The sequence below is a fragment of the Ctenopharyngodon idella genome, chromosome 20, assembly GCF_019924925.1.
Source record: "Ctenopharyngodon idella isolate HZGC_01 chromosome 20, HZGC01, whole genome shotgun sequence".
Taxonomy (NCBI): Eukaryota; Metazoa; Chordata; class Actinopteri; order Cypriniformes; family Xenocyprididae; genus Ctenopharyngodon; species Ctenopharyngodon idella.
In genome coordinates, this window is record NC_067239.1 from 23,436,538 (window position 1) to 23,459,710 (window position 23,173).

Here is a 23,173-nt window from a genome sequence, read left to right on the forward strand (position 1 = left end):
ATTAAAACAATATGCTGATTCACAATACTGTAATTGTACATTCTTTTCTGTTACTCGGTTGAACATTTGGTAAATATTCTAAAACTGTATAGTTCTTCACTTTTGAATGAGGTATTAGGGCCTACAATTCTATTTAACTCTGTTTACTACAGTACATTCAGGAAATGTTTGACCTATAGGCTATTTTGTAAGTTAATATGCATATTTTATATAAAAATTACATATTCATGAATTGCATATACTAATAATTGCATACTACTAATAAAAAATAATTCATATAACTTAATATTCGGTATAAAATATGATCATTTATATAGATTGTTGTAAAATTAATTTAAAAAGTTTTCTAAAAACAATTGTTGGAGTAAGAGTTAATGACCAAATGCATCTCATAAGTGTAGGTGCTCAAGGAATTTTTTGTAATCAGAAGATCTGTGTTCCATTGTTCCAATCTCATTCTCTTCCCTATACTTCCACTGCTTTTGAACTGTTCCCTCTGTTCTAAGGCAAGAAGAACACCCCCCTCCCTCCAAACACACCCACTCATATCCACTTTTTAAAACATTACGCCAAGGCGCCCACGGACAGTCAGATCGACAGAGGTTTAATGTCAGAACAGTTATTGTAAGGGTAGGTTTATTTATTATGCGCAGGTCGCACATGCTTATTTATTTATTTATTTATTTATTGCAGTAATTTGTTTATCCACAAGGTGCCTTGGGGCTGTCGATTCTCAATTCACAAGGTAGTTGAAGAAAAACTGCATAAACAGAACAGATCGGTGCCATGACAAATCAGGTCTCCTCAAACTGTCAGTTAATGATTAGCCTAAGTATATACAAATATATCCATATAGCTTACTATATAATGTGTAAGAAAACAAATTAGTGCATAATTATTACACCAATTAAATGTAATTTCTTACACTTGATGAACTGTTAAATAATAAATAATTATAATAGCCTATATAAGTGAATACTTGAACATCATTAATTTGTTTTATTTTTAACTGAAATATTTGCATAATAATTTAACATAATTACATTAAAGATGACTGTGAATAAGTGGGGGGTAAGTGCAAATGCATGTATTAACTAAGCTATCAGTCTAATCTAATCTGTATGCTATGCTAGTACGTAAGTTAACTTAGACATAAATGGTCATTATAATGTAGCTGAAACAGCATTTATCATAACATGATTTTGTAGGAATTGTAAACAGTCACTAAAGAGAGTATCTATTAAAAGAGATACTCCCCCCCCCCCAATTTGTCACTACACCGGAGCACATGCAAGCTACTACAGCAAAAAGGAAGGCCTACATAGACGAGAGATTGTGCAAAGGGGTATAACTCTCATTTGTATAACTCTAGCATGAAGTAATACAAAGATGTTTACATGGTTTGTAACTTGTGGCAAGATTACTCTAAATTGTGTATGCGTCAAATGCCTGTGTATGCGTACGAGTCAAATTAAGTATACTTTGCAAGGATCTGCTTTCGACTGCGTGTAAAAAATCAAAGTATACTTACTGCTTATGGCAACAGTTTTCTTACTTGTACACAACAGCATTTTACTTCGGAGTTGGGTGGAACTGACAGAGCGGCAGTTTCTTTAAGTTTTCCCCCTTTGTTTGGCCTGTGTTCATGGTCATCCAGTTTGAAATGTCTACAAACATGGAGGTTTTGCAGATTTTCCATCGCTGTTCTCTCCGTATTTACAATTCTTTTCAGTCTTTAGCTACTGCCTATAACGAGCTGGATCCTTCTCTAGAACCGAAAGTAACTCACTCCCGCTAAACGTTATTCTTTGAATTCTTGGACCGGGAACAGTACAAGTCGACACAATTATGACTAAAAGTTTGCTGAGAAGTATTTCCTACTAAAACAAGCTAAGGCAGTCAAGCGTATGGCAGACTGGGAGTGGCCTTGTACGACAGCATGCCCAGTGCATTATAGGTGTTGAAATTTTCCTATTTGGCAAAGGGGAAGACAACAGCCTTTTTTTCTCAAGTAATCTTCAAGCAATTCTGCATGAAGATGCATTTTTATTGGTGATGCAGTAACATTTAGACATCTTGGGAACATTTGGAATTTATTAAGACAGCAGAAAATAAGATGTATTGTGTCTGGACAGCAATGTTTTAATTTAAAAATTTTGATGTAAAAAAAAAAAAAAAAAAGTGATCTCAAAACAAAGGAAACTCTAGAGTTGTGATATTAAAAAATGACCCCATTTTTCAAGTATAGATAAAAGTACCCTTAACCACTGTACGATATACAATACAGTATGAAGACATTTTGTAAATTTTTATCATATCAGAACATAGAAACATTTCTTCTACCAAACACTATCAGACATTGCAGTGAAATAAACACTTTTAGAGTGTCTTTTAATTGTTTATAATGGTATATGAGCCGGTGGAGCTGTCTGAAGTTGTAACTGCTGGGGAAATGTTGGCTTCAGACACGTTGTACACATCTGCAAATAGTTAGATGTATGTTACTCACATCTATTGTTTTTGCATTAATTCATTAAGCAGACATTCATCTTGATGATAAATATAACTCATGAATAATAACTACATTCTCATGATTAAAATATATGTTAATTTTTTTGTTTTCTTCAGATGTCATCTACTTACTCCTCCGCCGCATCCATGGCAGGAAATTGAGTCCAGGTATAGATGATGATCCTGCGCTGGTGTTCTGTAAGGTGATATCAATCAATATAAGAGTCAATGTAAAAATTAATATTTAAGCATTGGTTAGAAGTTTAACATTAGTTAAAGTCCTTTTATAGAATGGCATTTACATTAGTACGGCCTGAACTGAGTTTCTGTAGTGACAGCTTTCCTTGTAGTGTCTCACGAACCTGCAAACAAAGATCTCTGGTTAACATCCAGAAATTTGTTGAAAGTCTCTTAAATGTCTGCTTATTACACAGAATGCTTGCTTTTATCACACCAGATATTTCCTGATATTGGTCATCGATTGAAACTCTCAATATTTTTTTTAGTATGTTTAGCATTCATGTACTATTATCCACTTCTGCTCTTCAGACCAAACAGTGAAGGCAACAGTACACCTGAGCATAACAAAGCTGTCTCTGAACATGTCACCATGAAATCAAAACTAATATTCTTATTTTTTTAATTAATGATTTATCCATGCAAATCTTTTTAAAAATAAATAAATAAATAAATTCACGTGCTCTCATAAATTTTAATCAAAATAACTCCCTCTTGCAGCGACATCTCTTCTCTGAAAACATGTTTGTCATCGTGAGTGCGGGACAACCTGTCACTCACATTCCTTTTGGACAAACTCAAGGTCCGCCCTACATTTTTTGTTTGTTTGTTTGTTTTGTTTTTTGAGAAGCTGTTTCACTCAGATATGTCACAATAGGGAAGACAAGGGCCTATGTACACTTGTCACTTAAAGGTAGGATAGGCAATGTTTTTCATAAACACTTTTTGTTATACTGGTTGAAACGCTCTCCGAGAGGTATATGACTCGTCAATAGACAGCAATATAATCAACACTTTCAAGGTCCAGAAAGGTACTAAAGACATCATTAAAACAGTATCGTGACTACAGTTCAACCTTAATTTTATGAAGCGACAAGAATACTTTTTGTGCGCAAAACAAAACAAAACAAAAATAATGACTTTATGAAACAATATCTTCTCTTCCCTGTCATTATCCATATCCATACAAGCACAGTGAAGGCTTCCGTGTTTATGTCCGAATGCCGGCTTAGTACTGGCCAAAGCTGAGCAGCACGACGCATGCATATGATGCTGACGCAGGAGCCGGCCAATAATGAGTCGGCATTCTGACGTAGAACCTGGGAGCAGGTAAACAACGTATGAGAAAGACACAGAAGAAGATATTGTTGAATAAAGTCGTTATTTTTGTTTTGCGCACAAAAAGTATTTGCGTCGCTTCATAAAATTAAGGTTGAACAGTAGTCACGTCGACTGTTTTAATGTCTTTAGTACCTTTCTGGACCTTGAAAGTGTTGATTATATTGCTGTCTGTGGATGAGTCATATACCTCTCGAATTTCATCAAAAATATCTTAATTTGTGTTCTGAAGATGAACGAAGGTCTTACGGGTGAAGATACATTGCAGTTTAATCTGGAATGTGTTTCAAACCACCTCCTGAAGTTGTTTGAGTGATCGGATTTAAAGTCTTGAAAGTGTTTCAGAGGGCATTTATACCTGGTCTTTTCACAATCCGATCAGAAAAAAAAAATGTGTGAAGTGACAAGGTCTAAATAGACCTCAAGATTATCACAACTTCTGTTTAATGCTGACTTTAAAAGTTTTAAACACGAAAAAAAATTTTTAAGCCATCCATGAAATGCTTGTTCACATAAGATAAAAACTTTTTGAGTTACTTAGTAAGTTTTAGTAAGTGAATATCTATTTCATCAAGCTCTGTTTGTGTTCTTAAGTTGGCTATCCCGGAACTGTCGGTTATACTGACTGAAAAGCTATTTTGTTTTGTTTTTGCACACAAAAGTATTCTCGTCGCTTCATAACATTAAGGTTGAACCACTGTAGTCACGTTGACTATTTTAACAATGTTTTTACTACTCTTCTGGACATTGAATGCTTTCAATGGAGGATAAAAAACCTCTCAGATTTCATCAAAAATATCTTAATTTGTGTTCTGAAGATGAACAAAGCACTTACGGGTGTGGAACGACATGAGGGTGAGTAATTAATGACAGACATTTCATTTTTGGGTGAACCCACCCTTTAATATTAGTCTACTTGTTATATCGTTGCAGTGTTAAGATTACTGCTAAGTCAATTGCTTTGTATGTTGTAGTGAACTTATATACAGTGGGTACGGAAAGTATTCAGACCCCCTTAAATTTTTCACTCTTTGTTATATTGCAGCCATTTGCTAAAATCATTTAAGTTCATTTTTTTTCCTCATTAATGTACACACAGCACCCCATATTGACAGAAAAACACAGAATTGTTGACATTTTTGCAGATTTATTAAAAAAGAAAAACTAAAATATCACATGGTCCTAAGTATTCAGACCCTTTGCTGTGACACTTATATATTTAACTCAGGTGCTGCCCATTTCTTCTGATCATCCTTGAGATGGTTCTACACCTTCATTTGAGTCCAGCTGTGTTTGATTATACTGATTGGACTTGATTAGGAAAGCCACACACCTGTCTATATAAGACCTTACAGCTCACAGTGCATGTCAGAGCAAATGAGAATCATGAGGTCAAAGGAACTGCCTGAAAAGCTCAGAGACCGAATTGTGGCAAGGCACAGATCTGGCCAAGGTTACAAAAAAAATTTCTGCTGCACTTAAGGTTCCTAAGAGCACAGTGGCCTCCATAATCCTTAAATGGAAGACGTTTGGGACGAGCAGAACCCTTCCTAGAGCTGGCCGTCCGGCCAAACTGAGCTATTGGGGGAGAAGAGGCTTGGTGAGAGAGGTAAAGAAGAACCCAAAGATCACTGTGGCTGAGCTCCAGAGATGCAGTCGGGAGATGGGAGAAAGTTGTAGAAAGTCAACCATCACTGCAGCCCTCCACCAGTCGGGGCTTTATGGCAGAGTGGCCCGACGGAAGCCTCTCCTCAGTGCAAGACACATGAAAGCCCGCATGGAGTTTGCTAAGATGGTGAGAAATAAAATTCTCTGGTCTGATGAGACCAAGATAGAACTTTTTGGCCTTAATTCTAAGCGGTATGTGTGGAGAAAACCAGGCACTGCTCATCACCTGTCCAATACAGTCCCAACAGTGAAGCATGGTGGTGGCAGCATCATGCTGTGGGGGTGCAATCGAGTGGAAGATGAATGCGGCCAAGTACAGGGATATCCTGGACGAAAACCTTCTCCAGAGTGCTCAGGACCTCAGACTGGGCCGAAGGTTTACCTTCCAACAAGACAATGACCCTAAGCACACAGCTAAAATAACGAAGGAGTGGCTTCACAACAACTCCGTGACTGTTCTTGAATGGCCCAGCCAGAGTCCTGACTTAAACCCAATTGAGCATCTCTGGAGAGACCTAAAAATGGCTGTCCACCAACGTTTACCATCCAACCTGACAGAACTGGAGAGGATCTGCAAGGAGGAATGGCAGAGGATCCCCAAATCCAGGTGTGAAAAACTTGTTGCATCTTTCCCAAAAAGACTCATGGCTGTATTAGATCAAAAGGGTGCTTCTACTAAATACTGAGCAAAGGGTCTGAATACTTAGGACCATGTGATATTTCAGTTTTTCTTTTTTAATAAATCTGCAAAAATGTCAACATTTCTGTGTTTTTCTGTCAATATGGGGTGCTGTGTGTACATTAATGAGGAAAAAAATGAACTTAAATGATTTTAGCAAATGGCTGCAATATAACAAAGAGTGAAAAATTTAAGGGGGTCTGAATACTTTCCGTACCCACTGTAGATAAAATATATATAGATAAAATTTTGAATCAATATTTAATATTTAATATTTACATATTTGGTGGGCAGCTCTGTAATAAAGCAGGATAAAAACAGTAAATAAATCTAGATGACGTGATTAATGATGCTGTCAAATGTGTAATGTATGGTTTAAGGAATAAATTATGTCTGTAATAGATCTTTAGATTAAATCCAATATTACAAAGTTAAATGGCTTTACTTAAGCTCTTTACAAAGCAACAGAGGTAAACTCATACTGTACCTTGCTGTCTAGAAGCGTTCCAAACACCAAAATAAAGAATCCCTATTAAAGGAAGTGTTACAAATGAAAATACAAATGAAATTCATAAAAACATGGACATTTAGAATAGACAAATGTGCAGCATTACAGCAGAAAGATAATGTTTTATATATATATATATATATATATATATATATGTGTGTGTGTGTGTGTGTGTGTGTATAAATTACATTGAAAAAAAAAAATTTAATTGAAAAAAATAAAATTAAATTAAGAGACAAAAAGTGATACCTGCAGTGAATTGAGGAGTGCAAACACCACATGAACACCAAGATCACGTGACACCATGGTTCCAATTCCAAATCCCCATGTTAGACCAAAGATGGGAGTCAATATAGCCACACATCGGCCAATGACCACCAGGGCATGTTTCTCATCTGGTTGAGTTGTGGCACCAACTCCTCTCCTCAACATCTTATACAGAACCACAATCAAAACCACAAGGTTTATGGCTACAATAGTGAGAGCTGGAATCACAAATGCCAGCAGGGCCCTAGATTCATCCCAGTTCAGCCAGCAAGCTTTTTTGGAAACATAATTTTGAGGTCCAGCTGTTGACGCAACAGTAATGGCTGCTATGAGCAAAGGTGCACCATAACCGACTATGAAGGCAATGACCATCATTCTGAACCTTGACATTTGGGACAAGACCATGACTGTACGGTAAAAGAGCAACAGCGCTGAAATTAGCATCCAGAAGAAAAGAGCCAGGTAAAAAAAGTGCATGAAGAAAACCGCTGGACTGCAGCGAACCACTGAGGTTGGCTGCCCTTGATCTGAGATTGCGGCTCCAATGAAAAAACAGATGTTTGCGATCAGCAGGGACACGGCAATGTTGACTATGGAAACATGTCGCATGTAGGATGTGTCATTTCTTCTTACCGACTTCCATACAATAGTCTCAATAATGAGGCACAAAATCAAGCTGGCCATTGAAATAGCTACACCAATGTAAGTTATATAGGCTAAGGCTTTGTGACCATTGGGAACATCAGTTGACATTAGGATTGAAAAAGAGGTTGTGTGGTTGCATTCACATGTAATCTTGTCAGGTTGGTTCGCTAAGGGCTTTACTTCACATCCAGTGGAATCCCATGCATCAAGACTGAAGTTCCAAAAGACACACTGAGGATTTCCCAAAGACTGATCAGTAATGTCAAACGCAAAAGAAATGTTGTGAAGTGTTGGTTCAACCTTAACAACAACTACATCTCCATTGATGTGCACATCTGAATTATTATTTTTACTACTAGTATTACGAGTAGGTAGGACATTGTCAAGAGTTGTGAAGATTATGATGGTTATGTTAGTCACATTAGGAACCTGTGGTATTACAATCTTCGTAGTTGAGTTTGGCAGTGTTGATGTTATACTGAATGAGTTATTAGTTGTAGTTCTGTTCAGCTGAATGGAATTTCCACTGATCGCAAAATAATTTGTGAGCTGGTCACTTATGTCCTCAATAGCTTGCAGAAGTTTAACGCTGGTGTTGTTGTCATTGTTCAGTGTGGTCCATTGAGAACTGACATCACCCGATATAATAATGTCCACTGTATTTAGGAAATCCTGGAAATTGAATATAAAATTTGTTTAATATGATAAAATGTATCCCATAAAATGTGGAATACAATGTAATGAACAGGTTTAATTCATGATAATAGAGAAAATGGCTGTTGCACAACACAATTACACTGAATCAACACTCAAGGCGTAGCTTCGCATTTGGGCTGGGGGGAGGTGTTTAAACAACGGCTTGTCTCTCAGTAGCGTAGCGGTGTATAAAGCACAGCTCACACAGAAGTCACTTTCAAACCGAACAGCTTTGGTCAACACTTGAAACTGTTGCCCAAATTGCATGGGGAAATGTTTCGCTATCATGCAGATTTCCTATTGAAATTATTAGATTTAACTTGCAAAAATTCACGGAACAGCAGTTAATGTGAAACTCTTACTTACTCTGTGTGAAATTGTGACTCAGTGGGGAGGCTGCTACCTGAGTGGTCCCTATCTCTAAAGCACACCCCCACACCTAATCCTAATCTTTATAGGAAGATGTAAGGGAGTCATCATCTCAGATGTAGTCAGATTTTGACACCACAGCGGTTTTACATCGAATTCTGTGACTATCAAATTATGTGACCATAGTAGGCATTGCTAATCCTGCTCTGGAGCTATCAGAGTTAACAGAAACAATAACTTGATGATGTGTGAAAATACCAAAAATCATATCACAACATTTTGTTTTTGAGAATGAAAATGCAGTGTCCTACCTAGTATGAGCCTTATCTTTGGACACAATATGCACACAAGAGTGGAGGAGAGATCATAAAGTATTGAATTATTGTTATCATTATTATATATTTTTGCATACTATTTAAATATCATTAAAGTGTTTAGTAGATAAAAATTATTATTATTTTATCTGTAGTCATTTATTTCAGCCGCTATGGGGGTCAGGCCTCCCTGGAAGCTACGCCTATCAGCCCATGTCAACACTAATTTATCTTAATTATTAGATATTATCTTGTTAAATTCAGTTCAATACAAACATAAAATGTCTACACATCAAAATTTACATAAAAGTTTGAATGTGAAGATACATACCTTCATCACTGGCTCACTGATGGCAACTGATTGTGACAAATCAGAAATTTTAAAGAGTATGTCCACAATGGTTTGGACAGTAGCAGCAGACTGTGTTATAGTAACATTATTCTGTGCTGTGATACTGCTGAGGTTAGCCATAAACTCTGGAATGTTGTCCTTAACCAAGGTCTAAATTGCAAAGTACAAAAATACAAATATTAGAATCATTTAAGAATGGACAGATAATTGTTCAATAGTCACGACCTATAGATTACCTCAGCTATGCTTTTAATTTTGTCGATAATATCAAGTACACAGTTGTTGCGTACTAGTGTCCAACCAAGTGATTTACTGTCACATCTGTAAGTTATGGTGCCTTTAAAGCCACTTCCACAGATTCCTTTCTTTTCATCATTTGCTTCTCCAAGTCCAAGTTCTTCATTTTGACATTTGTTAGCTGGAGTGGACAAGTATTTGATTGAAAGGCAGACAGAAATTAGATTCAATTCAACCCTTTATCTTAGAATATAATACAATATAATACAACAATTAAAAATTTATATCACTTTTCAAAATGCATTGTTCCAAAAAGTTTTTTTTTTTTTTTTTTTTTTTTTACTGTTTATTGAACGCACACTAATTAGATTGCTAAAATAAGCATTTTGATGCTGAATAAATTAAGAAAACGAAGGCTTACATTTTTCCATTATCCTAACTGTTACACTGCTCCTGCTATAACTGTAATCCTGTAGTTCTGTCAGACCGCTGAGACGACAAGTAAATGTTACGTTCTCACAATTTTCATTTTGAATTCTATGACTGAATGTGACAGTGTCAGATCCTGGTTGGATTAAAAAACAAACATTAATAAGATGGTGGATTTAACTGACTGAAAGTTTCTTTATTTTGTATATATTAAATATATATATATATATATATATATATATATATATATATATATATATATATATATATATATATACCAACAATTTGTATGTACAACCTGAAGCTTTTACTGCACCATTCAGGACCCACTCAAGATTGTAGCCAGTGTCAACAGAACATCTCAGTTGGACAGTGCTGCCATCACATGGAAAATCAAGGTACATTTCACCTACATTTATAGTGGGGCGTTGTTTAATAATAATGTTTTGCCACTGTACGTATGGTACTGTACTGCTTTGTATGAGGCATAAGTATCGACCTGCATGTGGGGGGAAAAATCGGTGAAAAGAATACATGTTTATTACTTTATAAAGTAAACCCAATACTTTAATTTTAAGGAACATTTTTAGAAAAGAAAAATTATTATGTATTTATTTGCTACCAAAACAATACTTTGTAAATGTTCATGATATTGACATACTGTAAGTGTAGCTTCATTTTCATTGGTTGATTGATTTCATAATTAAACTTAAAGCATAATCTATGCCAAATATGGTATCATGTAAAATAATCATATTAATAATCATATATGCTATAGAATATCAATGCTAATAAACTATGGTAAAGTTTCACAGCAGTCTGCTTTTTAAAAAAGGAATCAACCACTTTGCCATAAGATGGAGAGGACAAAGATAAATCCCATATTACTCACCAGTGTCACTTTCACGAGTGTTTTCCACAGTGAGAGTTCTATTGTTGTTTGAAAGGGTGTATCTTGCGTTGCCTGGTGCACGATCATTGTTAAACACCATCCATTTTATTTGTCCCTTTGCAAAGTCTGGCTGTATACAGTCCAGGTCCAGCTTTTGCATAGGATATAATTCTTTTGTGACCTTTTGTTCTGATAATAAAAACCATACAGCTCATATCACCCAACAATGAACAAAAAACAAACAACAACATAATAAATATGATGGAACTAAGAAATGTGAAGTGTTTTAGATTAGGCACTGACTACCCTTACCACTTCGAGCAAAAGCATCTTCAGCTAAATATATTTTTTGCATCTTTAGAGACTCAGTGACTGCTGTGTTTGCTGCTGTAAAATCAAGGTTGCTGGATGTTGCACTTATTGTGTAGTCTGCTATAACACTACCAGACCTGTGGAGCGAAACACAAACCACACCAATGTAAAGACACTGTATTAACACTGGATTTGTTTGAAAAAGTAGAGAATAAATGGGAATGTTGAGTGAAAAAATGTTACAAATTTAAATGGCAGATCATACCTGAAGCCAGAGACTTTTGCAGAACCAGTAATGTAGTCAGTTATCTTACTAGAATAACTTTTGTCAATCTGTAAAAGGCAAAAGTATCCAATGCATGCTTGAAAATTTTATAATAATAAAAATTAAATAAATTCGTACATAAATAATACATAATACATTTATATATATATATATATATATATATATATATATATATATATATATGTATGTATATGTAATTACAATAATAATATAAAAAATAGTAACATGTATGTTATGACTTTTTTAAAAGTATATGTATATTCAAGCTGTAATCAAAGTTGTATTTATAGTATTTAAACAAAAATCAACATATTACACAAACAATATATTCAAAAATGAAATGTAGTACTCACTGCTGTCATAATTTGTCCAGCTAAATCTTTGTAAGTCTTGTCATTAGGATCAGAAAGACTGGTTTCAAAAATCTGATTTAATGTCATCGACATTGGAATAACTGTAAAACAAGTGTACTTTTATGTGCATTATCAACAGGTTTAACTAACAATCCTCGATATTAATGCTACCTAGTTGCTGGGGGTATGCAAGACTGGGGCCCCCTCAAAAAATATTACCTCAAACAATAAATAAACAAAATCATTTTCTGCTATTATTGTTTGACATGCTTTGTATACCCATAATTTTCTCCGTTTAAAAAGAGAGAGAGAGCAAGAGAGAGAGAGAGAAAACACATTTGAGACACCAATTATTTATGTGCACTATTTCAAATTCAGTTTCACAGTAGTTCTCTGTGCTGATGTTGTTGCTCAGACTGCTGAATATTTTAGTAAAAAAAAAAAAAAAAAAGTAAAACCAAAATATGAATTTGATTTATTTATTGGATGAAAGCAAAAAGTTTAAAAAACAATGGGTTTATGGATTTATAATTTGTTCTCCTATACATGCAAAGCAATAAATTCATGTATTTATTTAAATGTATGTATTTATTCTTGAATCTATTTATTTCTAGATGCCAAAAATCTCAAATAAACTAATATAGCTTATCAAAATACCAATCTATTGTAATTGACATAACACCTTTAAAAAAGGTTTAAGTCTGAATGAACTGAATGAACAGGTTTCAGCAACAGTTCTCAATACTGATACAAATCTTCACTATCATAACATACAGTTGTTGTGCTATATTTATTTTTTACTGGACATACCTGTCGATGGTGCTTGTGGCGTTGATGTTGGTGATGGTGTTGATGGTGGTCCTGATGATGATGGTGTTGACAGTGGTGTTGATGTTGGTGATGCTGTTGATGGTGCTGGTGTTGATGTTGGTGCTGGTGTTGATGTTGGTGTTGTTGTTGGTGTTGATGCTGTTGGTGTTGATGGTGTTGATGGTGTTGATGGTGTTGGTGATGCTGTTGATGTTGATGGTGGTCCTGATGATGATGGTGTTGACAGTGGTGTTGATGTTGGTGATGCTGTTGGTGTTGATGCTGTTGGTGTTGATGCTGTTGGTGATGCTGTTGATGTTGGTAATGGTGTTGATGGTGGTCCTGATGATGATAGTGTTGACAGTGGTGTTGATGTTGGTGATGGTGTTGATGGTGGTTCTGATGATGATGGTGTTGACAGTGGTGTTGATGTTGGTGATGGTGTTGATGCTGTTGGTGTTGATGCTGTTGGTGTTGGTGTTGATGCTGTTGGTGATGCTGTTGATGTTGGTAATGGTGTTGATGGTGGTCCTGATGATGATAGTGTTGACAGTGGTGTTGATGTTGGTGATGGTGTTGGTGATGCTGTTGATGTTGGTGATGGTGGTCCCGATGATGATGGTGTTGACAGTGGTGTTGATGTTGGTGATGTTGATGATGGTGGTGGTGGTGTTGATGTTGGTGATGGTATTGGTGTTGTTGTTGATGGTGTTGATGTTGGTGATGGTGTTGATGTTGGTGATGGTGTTAATGGTGATGGCGGTGAAAGTGTTGATGTTGGTGATGGTGTTGATGGTGATGACGGTGTTGATGGTGATGCTAATGTCGATGATGGTGACGGTGTTGATGATGGTGTTGATAGTATTGATGGTGGTGTTACTGTTGGAACAGAAGAAAATTGATATGACTTGGTTTGAAAATTCATCATAACTTCCTGTGCCTATAAACTTTTTAATCCTGATGACCACAGATGATTGTCATTACCTGTACTGCATTAGTGAATATAAAGGATTTTAATTTAAAGTATTTTTGTGTCGTGTCCGCGCGGGAGGAAACATTTATGACATGGCCATGCACACTTACTAGACCGTCTGATTCTAGCGATTTAATGCTGAGGAGGACTCTAGCTTACAAGCCTCTGAAAGACTGGACTAGGAAGGACACAGCCTCACTAGGATGCATCCTTACGTTTGAGGTTCAGTTTATGGACTTACCTTCTTTTAACTGGCAGAACTGTCCATTGGCTGGAAGGGCATTGATACATGTACATGCACCATCAATGATGTCATCACAGACCTCGTATGAGTGACACGTGTCATTCGGCCAAACAAACAGACTCTCACATTTACACTGATACTGCGTTTCATTCAGAGAACACACTGTAAAGCAGAATCCAAAAATTCACTATGCATTTAGGGCAGCATTCATGATGTTTTAAGTACAACATGTCTAAATAGAGACAAAGATCATACCAGTAGTTATGTTGATTTCTGTGATGTTAGTGCTGTCACTGATTATGTAGGGAAAATCAAAAGACATCCAATAGCTCATCTGCTGATCAATGACGGAAGTATTATCAGCATCTATCTGAATTTCAGTTAGATATTCAATCAGAACTGGAGTCATGGTAGGAAAGATAAAAAAAAAAAAAAGAGAGAATATTCACTCATCTTTTTATATGCATGAAATTGCTGAAGTGATCTGGATTTCTGGATTTAAAGGGATAGTTCACCCAAAAATTTAAATTCTGTCATCATTTACTCACCCTCTTGTCGATCCAAACCTGTATGACTTTCTGTGGAACATAAAAGATATTTTGAGAAATGTTTTTTGGTCCATACAATGATGGTGACCAAGATGGTTTGGTTTCCAACATTAATCAAAATATCTTCCTTTATGTCTCACAGAAGAAAGAAAGTCATACAGGTTTGGAGCTGATGACAGATTTTTCATGTTTGGGTGAATTATACTTTATAGTCAGATGTTTTTATGTACCTGTTGGTGGTTGCGCACATGCTGTGTTATCTTATGGGAAAAGGATAAGAATGGATTAGAAATAATTTTTGAACAGTAACTAAGATCATCTGTGTGATTACAAGCAGAAATGTATAAAACTATTTTACTTGTTATCTGGTTGACTGGTTGACAGAACTGTCTATCACTTGGAATATCATTGATGCAGCTGCATGTGTTGTTAGTGATGTTGTCACAGCTCCCATATTCTGTGCACTTTTCACACGACCACAAATGCTGATCCTCACATACGCACTTGTATCCACTGTCATTGAAACTGCATACTAAGAAAGGATAAACATAAATAAAAAGCTAATTTTTTAACAGATCAGGACTGCTGTGTTTGTGTTTCGAAGGTCATGAAGGTCACGTGATATTCTTCACCTGTCGTGATGTCCACATCTAATACTTCAACCAGCTCATCTAATTGAAGTGGAAAGGTGAAGTTCTGCAGAAATCTCATCATCTCATCGATCACAGAGATGCTTGATGATTCCATTTCAACTTCAGACAAGAAGTCTGTGAAGGGTAGTTCTGTGACAGAGACAACAAGCTTATTGTAAGCTCAGTGTTTACATTGCATTTGTCATTTCAATGTACTTTTGCAATACTTTGTATTTTTCATCACAATATATCTCCATTTATATAATTAATTATGTTAACAATAGCAGTGTGTAAGTACATAAAAATAAGCACTCTACATATTAACTGAGCATTGTTCATTAGTATTTGTCAATTCCTATGAGGAATAAAATAGGTTTTGTTATGTTCACCATAAATATACATTCTTATAAATACATTTTAATCTAAAAATATGTACAAGTCTGAAATATGATATAGATTTTCACTGTAAATTACATGTATATCCAAATTCATACTTTTTACATCCAAAAAAAAAAAATATATTTTTAAACTGTAAAATGACCTGTTAAATCTATTTTCTTTTTATTTATTTTTTTACTGCATATGTTAACCAATTAAAAGTTTTTTTTTTTTTTTTAATTGTATCATTTTAGCAATATTGTTCTTTTAACATTAAAAACCTTTTTTACAGCTTTTTTGGGGTGCATTTGCAGTTGGATTGTTTAGTCATGATTCTTACCGCTCTCCAGCACACACATCTCTCCATCACTCGGAACGCCACTGATACATCCACATGAGCCCAAACTGATGGCATCACAGGCCTCATATGTCCTGCAGTTGTTGTATGTCCATGCATAACCATCTTCACATACGCACTGGTATTCGGTCACATTTGGCTGGCACACTAATGTAAATATAACAGAACTGGTTAACAACATTAAAGATGAAATTAAGTAGTAAGAATTACGTAAATGGCTTTTGATCACCTGTTGTAATGTTCCCAGCAGTAATTTCAGTACTGTTGTCCAATTGAAGAGGAAACATGTTAAAGGCCAACGCTGCTCTGATCTGTTCAATCACCATAGCGTGGGATGCATTCAGTTCCACAACCACAATGTATTCCAATTGCTCTATACATATAAGAAAATGAATGAGATTTTAATAATCATGCAGTCATAAGGAGGCCTGTTAAAGTAAAGGTAAAGACAAAACCACTGACAGAATGACAAAGCATATTAAGTTAATGTATCTTCATTTTTATATGAATAATATGTATGAGTAGAGGTCAAAACCATGAGTCAGACCTGTGTATAGATAATGGACTTGCGCTTCTATGACACTGGAATTAATCTGGAATAAAACAACGCAAAAATACATTTATTTTACATATAAAATTTTATAATTTAATCATGTGATCATAGCTCCACTACTCTGTTTATAGCAATAAAACAAAAATGTTATGTTAAATATTTTAAATTTGGATTTAATGTGTACAAAACATTTTATTAATTATGCAAATGATTTAAAGGTCTGAAAATGGCTGTAATCTGTTGGTTTTCATATTATATGATTTTTATTTATTTATTTTTCTGCGGTAAATAAACTTTCCCCTACCTGTAAATCTGTACTTGTATTTGGGAAATCAAGTGTTTCCACAACATGTTCATGGGTCAGCAGGAAAGCCATGATTCCTGCGAAGTACTTTAGTATTTGTCCTTTATCTGAGGAAATGAGAAATTAAACCATCTCATAAAGAAACACCATTAGTAGGAAAACAAAACACTTATTAGTATTTAGTCCAGAAATGTCTCAGAAAATAAATTAAACAGAATTGTACTTCTATCTTAGACTATGCAAATATTTAAACTTCCTTGTTTCTACAGCCAACAACTTTCAATGATCTGGCCAGAGTGAGTCATGTCTGACTCATAATGAATCAAGGACTGGAAGATCTGCAGAACTTGTTTGTGTGTGACTGATGGTGCAAAAAGTTAGTGTGAGCTGTCTACGCCCATTGTGTTAAAAACCTGAATATGGACATTTTTCACTGTAAACCCTAACGCTCAAAATACTTAATTGGTTTGAGTAGGACAAACTTAAACAAATTAGTTCAGTTAACTAGTTAAATTAACTGTTATGTATGTAAGCCCATTTCTGCCACTAAATAAAAAAATAAAAACAGTAATTGGGACTTCTTATCTCAGAATTCTGACTTTTTTTTCTCACAATTGTGAGTTATAAAAGTCAGAATTGCAAGATATAAACTCGCAATTGCATGATATAAAGTCACAGTTCTGACTTTTTTTCTTGCAATTCTGACTTTTTTTCTCACAATTGCAAGTTATAAAGTCAGAATTTTGAGATATAAACTCGCAATTGCGTGATATAAAGTCATGATTCTGACTTTTTCTTACAATTGTGAGATATAAACTCGCAATTGTGTGAAACTTTTTTCTCGCAATTCTGACTTTTTTCTTGCAATTGCGAGTTTATATCTCAGAATTGTGACTTTATATCACGCAATTGCGAGTTGATATCTCAGAATTGTGAGAAAAATTGTGAGGAAAAAAATTGTGAGAAAAGTCAAAATTGTGAGGAAAAAAGTCAGAGTTGTGAGATATAAACTCGCAATTGCGAGATAAAAAGTCAGAATTCTGAGATAAAAAGTCACAATTACTGTTTTTATTCTTTTATTTAGTGGCGGAAACGGGCTTCCATAGTTATGAGTATTTAGAATTTTTTTTTCCTTTTGAATTCAAAGCATTTACATATTTAAAGTAAACTGAACTGTTTTGAGTTATACAAACTCATTTTTTTTAAATTTAGACTAACTTAAGTTTAACTGAAACTGGGCTGGGATTTCTATTTCCCAGCATGCTTTGCCCACGGCACTTGAAAGGGAGAGTATTAAAGTATTTTAAGTATAAAATTAAGCTTTATATAATTTTTTTTTTTTTTTTTGTGCAAGATTAATGGTAAGGGAGAGTTAGTAGTGATTAATGTTTTGTTATGCTAAGAGTTTATGTTAATGTGGGTTCACATGGTGACGAGTGGCACATGCTGCAAGAGGAGGTAAGTTACATGTTCCCTTTCAGTTGGTCACGTTCAACGTACATCAGTAGTGACCGACGAATTGGGATATCGCTAGAGAGCCCTATCAGCTTCGAGTGAACTACAACAGGCCAATGGAGTTGGCGTGCGATATTTGCATAATGCGCACCGCCCCCGCCAGGTGGTATAAATAGGGGAGCAGATGCCATCGCACTCTGTCTTTCGCTTCGGAGCCATCTAGTTGTGTTCCAGCTTTCAGACTTCTAGAGTGAATTCTTCAAGCCAAGGAAGAAAGGAAAATTACTTCTTGTGTTGGTGTGACGGCACTTCAGCGAGGTCGCGAGCTTCCCAAGGAGCCTGAGCTTAAGCTCTCAACTGCTGTTTTTACAGCATAAGAATTTCCAGCTGTTGTCTGTTGCGATTTGGGCCAGTTGTGTTCGGGGAGTGGTGTACCCAAACACATCTTGACACTCCCTGTGTGCTTCAGCACAAGAGAGCTGAATTTTCCCCTCCTAAAAGAGCTTCACAGACGAACCCTGCGTCTTTTTCAAGATGTCATTTCGTCTGTGCGTTACTGGATGCGGTCGTTCATTGGTCCCCGCTGACGGCCACAATCGCTGCATCACGTGCCTGGGCGTTCAGCACGCTGAGGCAGCTTTTGTGGATAGTTCATGTTCTCATTGTGGGAACATGACTATTGCAGTGTTGAGATCGAGACTCACGTTCCTTGGTTCTCAGGGAGCGGGGGTCCCCTGTTACGCCGTTTTCTCTGGCTTCAGCCGGAGTGACGGTGCATCGGCGTGTAGGCAGGGTGATCTGAGGATCACGGTCAGGGCTTCCCCGCCGAGCGCTGCTCCGCGGGCCCCTGTCCCCTCTACCTCACTGCAACCGGTGGTGTTGCCGACTGAGCGTGCTGGTCCCTCTACGGAGCGACCAGCCGTTTCTTTCGGAGCACCGGCGGATGACCGCATGTCGATCGCAGCATCGGAAGGTGAGCAAGAGTCCTCGGGAGATGAGGACTCGGCTGCGTTACCTCCCTCCGGGACCGTAGCATTGTCTGAGCCCGATCCTGAGTTGACGGCTATGCTTTCCCGGGCTGCCGAGAAGGTAGGGCTCGTCTGGAACCCTCCACCGTGTCCCGAACCTTCTCGGCTCGATGATTGGTACCTTGGGGTGGCCCGCGCTGGTCCCCAGCGCCCCACCCCAATGCCATTCTTCCCGGAGGTGCATGATGAGGTGACCAGGTCCTGGCGGACGCCCTATAGCGTTCGTGCTGGTCTGTGGTGCCTTTGGTCCCGCTGGCTCGGTGTCTGGAAGCCTGGATAGCGCTCCCTAGCCCGTCCCGCCGTATGTCGCAACTCGCCCGCCATCTCTTGCTATGGAGTCAGATGCATCTGAGGTCGCTTCGTGCCATCCACGTCCCAGGCGTGCTCAACCGTGCAGCCGACGAGCTCTCACGGCAGCCTCCGCTTCCGGGCGAATGGAGACTCCATCCCCAGGTGGTCCAGCTGATCTGGCAGCGCTTCGGCGAGGCACAGATAAATCTGTTTGCCTCCCCGGAGACTGCCCACTGCCAGTTGTTCTATTCCCTGACCAGCGGCACGCTCGGCACGGATGCCCTGGCAATCAGCTGGCCCTGGGGCCTACGCAAATATGCGTTTCCCCCAGTGAGCCTTCTCGCACAGCTCCTGTGCAAAGTCAGGGAGGATGAGGAGCAGGTCTTGTTAGTGGCTCCATACTGGCCCACTCGGACCTGGTTCTCGGACCTCACGCTCCTCGCGACAGCACCTCTCTGGCCCATTCCTCTGAGGAAGGACCTCCTGACTCAGAGACGGGGCACCCTCTGGCACCTGCGTCCCGACCTGTGGAAACTCCATGTGTGGTCCCTGGACAGGACCCGGAGGTTCTGAGTGATCTCCCACAAGCGGTCGCAGACACTATCACTTCCGCTAGAGCTCCTTCTACGAGGAACCTCTATGCGCTGAAGTGGAACCTGTTCGTCGAACGGTGTTCCTCTCAACCAGAGCGAGAGGACCCCCGATCATGTTCGGTCAGAACTGTGCTTTCCTTTCTGCAAGAGGGCCTGGAGCAAAGGCTGTCTCCCTCCACCCTCAAGGTGTATGTTGCCGCTATCGCCGCACATCACTATGCAGTTGATGGCAAATCACTAGGGAAGCACGATCTGATCGTCAGGTTCTTGAGGGGGGCGAGGAGGCTGTATCCTCCCCGGCCCCCCTCTGTACCCTCTTGGGATCTGACCCTGGTTCTTACATCTCTCCAGGGTCGTCCCTTCAAGCCTTTGCAATCAGTCGAGTTAGAAGTACTGTCCCTAAAGACCGTCCTCCTGGTTGCATTGGCCTCGCTCAAGAGGGTAGGGGACCTGCACGCATTTTCGGTTGACGAATCGTGCCTGGAATTCGGGCCCGGTGACTCTCACGTTATCCTGAGACCCCGGCCTGGATATGTGCCCAAGGTTCCTACCACTCCCTTTCGAGATCAGGTAGTGAACCTGCAAGCGCTGCCTTTGGAGGAGGCAGACCCAGCCCTAGCTTTGCTCTATCCCATCCTGAACACCTAACATGTTCGCTAGAATTCTATAGCCTTCGTGTAGAACCGGTATCTTCCCGTGTACTCGCTTCCACCAGCCGGTAGACGCGAAGAGCCCGTTCTAGTGTCGGCTTGCAATGCCACTCCCGCCCCCTGGTCCGGATACGTGCATCCTTTTTACTCCAGTCGAGTTCCCCGCTTGGCGAACCCTGTCGAGTTCCTCCGCCTCCCCCTTCGGCTCGGACATTGCGGAGTGTCTGATGCCAGGCCAAACCTCCGTCACCGACGTTGACATTTGGCTGGGTTCGCGACCCGTGAGTGGTCCCATGTGTGTATTCGTCCACGGTCAACTCCCTATGGCGAGCCTGTGTCTTTCCCTAGCAGAGCCAGCTCTGCTGTCACCTGTCAGATGAGTCTCCCCCTACCTAGGTGGAGCCATCCCAGGGACTCCATATGCGTACTGCCCACGGCCAGTCCATATGTGTACTCTCCACGTAAATTCCTCCCCTACGGGTGGGTAGTGGTCTCTGCAGCGTCCCCTACGGGTTCGCTTCCCCAGTGTAGTCTAGTTTACTTAGTGGGTATGTCGGAACAGCAGTAGACTCTCTCAGTGTAAGCTCGCCCCCTTCCCCGTCCCACTGGTGCGCCGGGTGGCTAGAGCTTGCGCTGGGCACTGGAAGGGGTTCATACTGTGGCGCTTTATTTGGGATCCCAATTCGTCGGTCACTACTGACATACGTCGAACGTGACCGACTGAAAGGGAACGTCTCAGTTACGTATGTAACCCTCGTTCCCTGAGGGAGGGAACGGAGACGTACATCCCGTCGCCACAGTTGCTGTACCCTCGCTGTAGTGCGGACTAGATTGTCTCCTCAGCGAAAAACAGAGTGCGATGGCATCTGCTCCCCTATTTATACCACCTGGCGGGGGCGGTGCGCATTATGCAAATATCGCACGCCAACTCCATTGGCCTGTTGTAGTTCACTCGAAGCTGATAGGGCTCTCTAGCGATATCCCAATTTGTCGGTCACTACTGGCGTACGTCTCCGTTCCCTCCTTCAGGGAACGAGGGTTACATACGTAACCGAGACGTTTTAAGTTGCTGTACTCATTCATTAAGTGCTATACCATGCTATTGTTAACATTAGCAAGTTACCATTTTCTGCAGTTTTCTAGCTAACAAAATATTTACGTTGAAATAACCTAGTAATATTAAGTTAAATGTATGAAGTAGTGTACTCAAATATTTCAAGTTAGGAACAATAAAAATGTATGAGTACAAAATAAAAATCTTACTTAAACTTTGAGTTTCTTAACTTCCGAGTTCCGACAACTTAGGGTTTACATTGAAGTAAATAACTCATTTGATTAGCAAGAACTCAAAATAAAAAAGTTAATTAACTACATCTTTTATGTTAATTAACATGCATGAGTACTACAGAATCAAAACTTGATAGTTCTGCTTACTTAAAATTGGGAACATCATAACTAAAAAAAAAATTGATCAATTTTTTTGAGATAGTCCAACTTATTCAGGTTTACCGTGCACTGCCATTTTCAATTATATAAAACTAGTATGTTTGCATAGTATTCTTCTTAACACATTTTGCCCCATGTGATGTCTATATAATGTATGCTTATTGTGTATTATGTCAGCACTCTGTTACACATTTTCTTAATTTTTAAAATAATACATAGACTTGTTTGCATATTTGAATGACCAGTAACTTAAATTAATATTTAAGTATATTGAAGTTTAATATTTTTAAATAGTGTATGACGTGTATATAAGTTTTGGTAATAAAATAAAATGTTTTGGGATAGTGCATGTACGTTTTGGTAATAAAATTAAATGTTTGATTATTTAAAGATTAATACATTTAAATGTCTGCTCGAACCTTCTTTATTGATTAGTGCAGTTTAGAATAATAAACATGGTTCACTGATCAGTACTTTTAATTTTTACTACTTAAAATTAAAAATCAAGTAATGTTGTACATCTTACTAAATTAAAATTGAAAATGAGTACTTATTTTTATTTTACCACCACTCACAAATACTGTACTTCTTTATATAGTATTTAAGTAGATATTATTTTGACAGTGAGCTATTTTTGACAGCAAGTGTATGACAGGTGTAAACAAAGCCAGAAAATATTTGTCATTATACACTCTCAGGGAAAAAAAAAAAAGAAATAGTATAGCTGTCACTGAGACAGTACCCTTTCAAAATGTGGACCTTTTGAAAGAGTATCGCCCCTGTACTATTTTTTTCTTAGAATGTAGCAAAACTAAAACTTGTGATAGACTCAAGCGGTTTGCAGTATAGCATTTTTGTGACAAAAGTAGTTACAGTAAACAAAAATAAGTTTATTGGTTGTTTATTCTACCTTGACCAGCCATGTTTCTCACTGATGTATGTCAGTCAAAATCACTTCAACATATTTCTTCAGGAAAATAATTGTCAATTGTCTGTAAAATAGGAAATTCTGGCATATATAATCAGATAATAATGA

General features: G+C 38.1%; 1 protein-coding gene and 1 long non-coding RNA gene across 2 annotated transcripts in view; one reads left to right on the plus strand and one right to left on the minus strand.

Annotated features, from left to right (window-relative positions):
* Positions 1-15,188, plus strand: part of LOC127502049 (uncharacterized) — a 27,718-nt gene extending 12,530 nt beyond the window's left edge. The window contains exons 2-3 of the long non-coding RNA XR_007926772.1: positions 2,629-2,679; positions 15,054-15,188. This is a non-coding gene — a long non-coding RNA (uncharacterized LOC127502049). The remainder of the gene's footprint in view (positions 1-2,628; positions 2,680-15,053) is intronic.
* Positions 2,013-23,131, minus strand: LOC127502043 (adhesion G protein-coupled receptor F5-like). Its single transcript, XM_051874546.1, has 24 exons — positions 23,048-23,131; positions 16,675-16,781; positions 16,365-16,410; positions 16,047-16,190; positions 15,800-15,964; positions 15,082-15,231; positions 14,808-14,981; positions 14,680-14,709; positions 14,157-14,300; positions 13,899-14,063; positions 12,685-13,563; positions 11,875-11,975; positions 11,501-11,568; positions 11,236-11,372; positions 10,924-11,112; positions 10,330-10,530; positions 10,024-10,167; positions 9,602-9,783; positions 9,345-9,515; positions 6,972-8,306; positions 6,702-6,743; positions 2,814-2,873; positions 2,644-2,707; positions 2,013-2,480 (listed from the first exon to the last, which is right to left on the minus strand). Exons 1-24 carry the CDS (start codon positions 23,058-23,060, stop codon positions 2,392-2,394), a joined length of 4,800 nt encoding a protein of 1,599 aa, XP_051730506.1. The 5' UTR covers positions 23,061-23,131; the 3' UTR covers positions 2,013-2,391.
* Between the last annotated feature and the right edge of the window lie 42 nt (positions 23,132-23,173).

What these genes read in the sequence shown, in the direction of transcription:
- LOC127502043 (XM_051874546.1), bottom strand. An exon ending in GAACGCTTCTAGACAGCAAG is followed by an intron (nt 2,874 to 6,701) that starts GTACAGTATGAG and finishes CTTTGTTTGCAG; the next exon opens with GTTCGTGAGACACTACAAGG. An exon ending in GCCATGGATGCGGCGGAGGA is followed by an intron (nt 2,481 to 2,643) that starts GTAAGTAGATGA and finishes AACTATTTGCAG; the next exon opens with ATGTGTACAACGTGTCTGAA.